This window comes from Capsicum annuum, chromosome 3, assembly GCF_002878395.1.
Source record: "Capsicum annuum cultivar UCD-10X-F1 chromosome 3, UCD10Xv1.1, whole genome shotgun sequence".
In the NCBI taxonomy this organism is placed as follows: domain Eukaryota; kingdom Viridiplantae; phylum Streptophyta; class Magnoliopsida; order Solanales; family Solanaceae; genus Capsicum; species Capsicum annuum.
This window is the reverse complement of record NC_061113.1, coordinates 43,540,157-43,546,716: the sequence shown is the minus strand read 5'-3', so window position 1 is coordinate 43,546,716 and position 6,560 is coordinate 43,540,157. Positions and strand designations below refer to the sequence as shown.

The 6,560-nt window shown below is 40.2% G+C and overlaps 1 protein-coding gene across 5 annotated transcripts in view; it reads left to right on the top strand.

The window, feature by feature from the left end:
• Nucleotides 1–6: 6 nt before the first annotated feature.
• LOC107863878 (rab GTPase-activating protein 22) overlaps nucleotides 7–6,560 on the top strand; it is a 22,345-nt gene continuing 15,791 nt past the window's right edge. For 2 of the 5 annotated variants that reach the window (XM_016710062.2, XM_047407955.1), the window contains exons 1-4: nucleotides 7–137; nucleotides 432–535; nucleotides 1,270–1,365; nucleotides 2,788–2,891. In XM_016710062.2, the coding sequence (XP_016565548.2) occupies nucleotides 443–535; nucleotides 1,270–1,365; nucleotides 2,788–2,891 (293 nt within the window). In that variant the 5' untranslated portion in view covers nucleotides 7–137; nucleotides 432–442. Of the gene's footprint in view, nucleotides 310–431; nucleotides 536–1,269; nucleotides 1,366–2,787; nucleotides 2,892–6,560 lie in introns of all 5 variants that reach the window. The other 3 variants (XM_016710060.2, XM_047407953.1, XM_047407954.1) reach the window with 3 other exon arrangements.

Genomic DNA, 6,560 nt, shown 5'->3' with positions numbered 1-6,560 from the left:
TCCTCCCCTCCTCCCCGTCACATTGTACAGACAAAAAAACTTTTGTTTTAATCTTTTTTTTTTCAAAAAAAGAAAAAAAAAAGGAAGAAGAAAAACATCAAGTCAATTCAAATTTACCTTCATCATATTCAACAAAGGTACTTAAAACTTTAATACATAATTTGAATTTCAAAAAACAATCTACATATTTCTCATTGTGGGTGTTCTTATTTGTTGAAATCTTGGTGATCTTTAGTTTTGCAATTCTTGTTTTGTTGAACAAAGACATGGGTAATTCTAAGTCTTCTGTTTTTTTCAAGAAAGATGATGGTAGGTTATATGTTCGATGTAATGCCCGAATGAATATTATGTATTTGTATATGTATGTGTTAGATTGCTGAATTTGGCCCGTGGTTGGGATTGATTGTGGGGTTTGTGTTTGGAATGAACAGGGGTTCGTGCTATGAAGAATTGTTATTCAGAGGAGTTAGATTCTTATTATACTATTAGGCCTGAATGCCTAGCTGAGGTTCCCAAGACCCGCTTCAAATCAAGGGTATTATTCTTATTCTTTATGTTAATTATCTTCACGTTTAACATCATTAAAAGTGTATTTTTTTTCCTATATTGATTCTTTGACATTAATTTCTCTAGTCCGGTTTTGAAACTTACGTCTACCGGAAACAACCTCTCTATCCTACAAAAGGTAGAGGTAATGTCTGCGTGCATCCTACCCTCCCTAGAGCCCACTTATGGGATTACACTGGGTATGTTGTCGTTGTTGGTTTTGAAACATGCCATTTTTATCTCTTTTAAAAAGTCATTGTCTATCCTTGGATGGCATAGTTGTTGGGAGATTTGCACAAATAGGATCATTTAAGTCTGCTAATTAACTTTGGCCCCATTTTAAGTTGTGCAAGATTATTTGGCGGGGCATAGCATTGAACAAGCTCTGGACGAAACAAAGTTATGCCCTGCCCAAATTATGCCATGTGCTGTCAAAAAACGGGGACAAAAGGTAAATGCCAGGCCTCAAAAGAGACTGGTGGAAATTCTTGTAGTTGTTTTTATTTGGTTCTTGGGGGGCTGCCGAATGCAAATATGTTAAATAAATCAATTAGGTAAATACCTGAATGACGGCAAAAATCAGAGTTTTTCGGCTGATATTCGTCTTATTCCATTTTAAGGAATAAATGTTACTATCGGTTAGCTGTTTATGATAGCTTCTGGATCGTAGTTGCTTATGACACAACTAAGATACTTTCTGTCTTTGTTTCACTGTTTGGACAGGTAGGAAAAACTCTTAGCGAAAGAAGATGGAAAGCTGCATTCTCTAAAGATGGTTATTTGGATATAGCTGCTGTTCTTCGACGAATACAACGAGGGGTACATCTCCTTTACCATTGTTTCCTGTATTGTATACCACATTCTCATTTTTTCTTTGCTTGCATTTATTTTGAGTCTATTGCTTTACTGGTTCCTGTATTTAAACAATTAAGTGCAGCTCTGGAAGATGAGAATTAAATCTTTCAAATGCTAACAACTTAGTTTTAAATTGTAAATACTCTGCAACAGAGACAGGCAAGTGGACTGAAAGCTGACTTCACCATGCGATTATTATTCTAACTCCTAGAAAACATTTTAGTCATATTTGGAGAAAGATTATAATTTCCTCGTAAAGTACTGCCATTTTATGTATTGCGACTGACTGCTTTGGTAGATTCTATTTGAGTTAGATTGATGTTCTGGAAATCCCGAATAGTCATACTGAAGGTCTTAGCAATTGGAAGCTGGAAAGGTTGAAGATGCTATTATCTTTAGTTGGGAAAGTAGTACATCTACTCTCAAACGAGCAAAATGATGGAGCTGCAACAACACTCTATTCCTTTCTTGTTTTGCATTATCTCATTGTCTTGCCACTCTCAGTGTTTCTTTTTCTCCTTTCTACTCTTCATGATGCAGTCAATGTGATGCAGTGAGTACGTTATTCCAGCCTAGTTTTACATGCTTGAGATCAGGTGCTTGGCCGACGAATATAAGTTATAGTTAGTCCTTTAATCAGGAGTTATCAGCGCAATGATGAAATGAAACTGATTACCCTTGTGACTAAATCAGGAGTTGTCAGCGCAATAATGAAACGAAACTGATTACCCTTGTGACGAAATATTAATCTCATGTCGTACTTGTGAGTGGTGTTGTTCCCCAAAACCTATTGACTGGGTAAAATAGATAACTTGTATTATAAATTGTTTATTTTCTTGTCTACTTGTGAGTTAACGTAAAATCGTTGCAGTTGTGCTCCCTGACAAATCCTCATTAGTAGCTTCATTCTATGGGGATTCTCCCATATTTCAAGCTATTCGATTGTGGAAAGTTATTAGCCAATGAGGGTAGGACTCTCTTTCCTCTCTTGGAAAACTAGCATGATCCTACCTCATAAAAGTGATTATATTTTTGGTGTTCTGCTGTGCGCAAAACTTTTGACACTCTCTGTCAGCTGGGTATAAAATTTAGGCTGTTGAAATATACATACAAGTTGGATAAGTTGGTCTACTAGTAGCACGTCTGTTGAGTTCATCATGAAAAGGTTCTGTTAATTAATTAGAGAAAATATTTAATATGCCTATTACTGTTACTTAAGAACAAGACTGCGTACATCTTACCCCCCCCAGACCCCACTAGGTGGGAATACACTGGGTTTGTTGTTGTTGTACTGTTACTTAAGAACAAGAAATTTGTGTGTTGCTGTTTAGCTGGAAATTGAATTTTAAGAATTATTATGCTCATTAATTGTTCTGTGAACGCTAGGGGATTCATCCATCAATTAAAGGGGCAGCCTGGGAGTTCCTGTTGGGTTGTTTTGATCCTGAAAGCACATTTGAGGAAAGAAACCGGCTTAGACAGCAACGAAGGTAATGTGAGTTGCTTCAGCAATTATTAGCTGTGATAGCTAAAGAGTCAAAGTGGTTACTCTTAGAATCTACAGTAAAAAAATTAAGATATGAAGTAGTTATGTTCTAATTTTGACATTTATCTACATATAGAAAGTCAAAGCATCAATCACAATTGATTTACCTTTCTCATGTTTAATAGAGCTTCTATGTCAAAGGTTAACTTTATTTAGTGGTCCCTGCTGTATATTGGAATGATTCTACATTAAGGATGGAGGAGCTAAGATGTTGTCTGTAGTGCTGGTTCCTACCGTTTCTTATAGGGGACCTTCGTCTGGTGGTGTCACGATCTGACAATTTTTGTTTCATGGAAGTTACTCATTTTTTATATAAAATTTAAATTCTTTTGACTCAACATATAATTATTCAGCTGCAAAAAGGCTCAACCTCTCGACCCTTGTGACTTGTTAGAACTTGCTGTGAGGTTTGTCAAGTTTAAGTACTCAAATACGACAACAACATCAAAGTGGGGTCTGGGGAGGGTAGAGTGCACGCAGTCCGTACTACTACCTCAGAGGTGAGGTAGAGAGGTTGTTTTCGATAGACTCCCAACTCAAGGCAAAAACAGTCTAGAAAAAGACATAATATAAGAGCAAGAAACAATAGGTAGTAACAAAACAACACATAGTAGTAGAAACAGGCTGCCATAAAATAATGCTATGAACAATCTACCCGAAACAACAAATAGCGATAAAACTCCAAGAACAAGACACTACAAGCGTAGCGTACAACTACTAGCTCGGACAACAAAACAAAGCACTCCTACCTCCTAGCATGAACGCACTCTACTAACCTTATACCTTAATTCGCGTCCTCCACACCTTCCTATCTAGGGTCATATCCTCGGTAAGTTGTAACTACTCAATATCTTGTCTAATCACCTCCCACCAATATTTCTTCGATCTACCTCTACCTCGCTTGAAATCCATCAATAGCTAATCTCTCACACCTCAGCAATGGGGCATCCGTGCACCGCCTCATCACATGCCCAAGCCATCCCAATCTTGCTTTCTTCGCATCTTGTTCTCCACCGAAGTCACTCCCACTTTGTCTCGGATAGCCTCATTCTAATCCTATCTCTCCCAGTAAACGCACACATCCATCGCATCATCCTAATCTCCGCCACCTTCATCTTTTGGATATGAGAGTTCTTGACTGGTCAACACTCCGCCCTATACAACATAGCTGGTCTAACTGCCACTCTGTAAAACTTGCCTTTAAGTTTGAGTACCCAAATATTTAGTTTTATATAATCGGAGGTGGTCATGGATAGTTCATCAGTTTTGGACTTTGATCTTTCCCATTCTGTGGTATATAACTAAGAACTAAGAAGAAAAATGGTCAGTCCAATTTTGAGATTTATTGCCTTAAAATATAATAGCATAAATGTACAAAAGACTTGGTGAAGACAAAATCTTAGGGCCAAAGAATATGCTGAAATTGAAATTTAAAAAACAACAACAACAACAACAAACCCAATATATTCCCACATTGTGGGGTCTGGGGAGGGTAGAGTGTACGCAATCCATACCACTACCTCTACAGAGGTAGAGAGGCTGTTTCCGATAGACTTCCGGCTCAAGATAAAAAGCAGTATACACAAGCATCAAGAGCATAGAACACGATAAAATAACATAGGTATGACATCCATAAAAATATGTACATTGCCAAACAAAGGACACTAAGTCCACCTAAATACTGACTATGACTTAACCATACCCTTAGCCCTCTATCCTAATGCTTTTCCTCCATATCTTCCTATCTAGGATCATGTCCTCAGGCAACTATAACTGCTCCATGTAACGTTTACTCACTTCTCTCCAGTATTTCTTTGGCCTACCCCTACCCCGGTTAAACTTTTCAAGGCCAACCTCTCACACCTACGAACTGGGGCATCTGTGCCTCTCCTCATCACATGACCAAATCATCTCAACCTCACTTCCCGCATTTTACCTCTACTGACACCACTCCCACCTTCTCCCGAATAGTTTCATTCCTAACCCTGTCAGCCCTTGTGCATCCACACATCCAACGCAACATCCTCATTTCCGCCACCTTCAACTTTTGGATATGCAAATTCTTAACCGGCCAACACTCCGCTCCATACAACATGGCAGGCCGGACTGCAACTCTATATAATTTGCCTTTCGGCTTGGGGGCACCTTCTTGTCACATAAAATTTCCAAAGCGAGCCTCCATTTCATCCAACCTGCCCCAATACGGTGAGAGACATCCTCGTTTAATCTTAACCGGCCAACACTCCGCTCCATACAACATGGCAGGCCGGACTGCAACTCTATATAATTTGCCTTTCGGCTTGGGGGCACCTTCTTGTCACATAAAATTTCCAAAGCGAGCCTCCATTTCATCCAACCTACCCCAATACGGTGAGAGACATCCTCGTTTATCTCTTCATTTCCCAGAATCGTAGACCCGAAATACTTAAAACTATTCCTCTTGCAAACCGCTTGAGACTCCAACTTCACTACCACCTCCTCCTCTTGCTTCGAGTCACTAAACTTGCACTCCAAGTACTCTGTCTTAGTCCTACTCAACTTGAAACCTTTAGACTCCAGGGTTTGTCTCCAAACTTCCAGCTTATTATTAACCCCTTGTCGCGACTCATCAATCAAAACTATATCATCCGCGAAAAACATACACCAAGGCACCTCACCTTGTATATTCCGCGTCAACACATCCATCACCTAAGCGAATAAAAATGGACTAAGAGTTGATCCCTAGTGTAACCTTGTCAAGACCGGGAAATGCTCAGAATCTCCCTCCACTGTCCTTACCCTGGTCTTTGCTCCCTCGTACATGTCCTTAATCGCTCTAATGTACGCCATCGGGACCCCCCACGCCTCCAAACATCTCTAAAGAACCTCCCTAGGGACCTTGTCATACGCCTTTTCCAAGTCAATAAACACTATGTGAAGATCCCTCTTCCTCTCTCTATACTGCTCTACCAGTCTCTGCACAAAGTGAATTACCTGTCGTGAAGCGACCGGGCATAAAACCAAATTGATTCTCCGATATAGACACAATCTTCCTCAACCTCCGCTCCACCACCCTCTCCCAAATCTTCATCGTGTGACTCAACAACTTAATACCCCGATAGTTGTTACAACTCTGAAAGTCACCCTTGTTCTTATATTAAGAATCATGGTGCTCCATCTCCACGCGTCAGGCATCTTGGCTTTCTTGAAAATATTGTAAAACAAGTTGGTCAGCCACCTCAACCATGACTCGCCAGAGAACTTTCAAAAATCCACTGAAAACTCATTGGGCCTCGTCGCCCTGCCCCTTCGCATCTTGCGAATAGCCTCATAGACCTCATCTACCTTAAAACGCCGACAAAAGCCAAAGTCGCGACACTCCTTGGAATGCTCCAACTCCCCTAACACCACACCTCTATCCCCCTCATCATTCAAGAGCCTATGGAAATAGGACTGCCATCTTTTCTTAATGAGGCCGTCTTCCACCAAAACTTTGCCATCCTCCCCCTTAATGCACGTTACCTCCCCCTTAATGCACGTTACCTGGTCCAGATCATGACCTTTCCGTTCCCTAACCTTGGCAAGCCTAAACATCCTTTTCTCCCCGCCTTTCACCTCTAATCCCTTATACAAA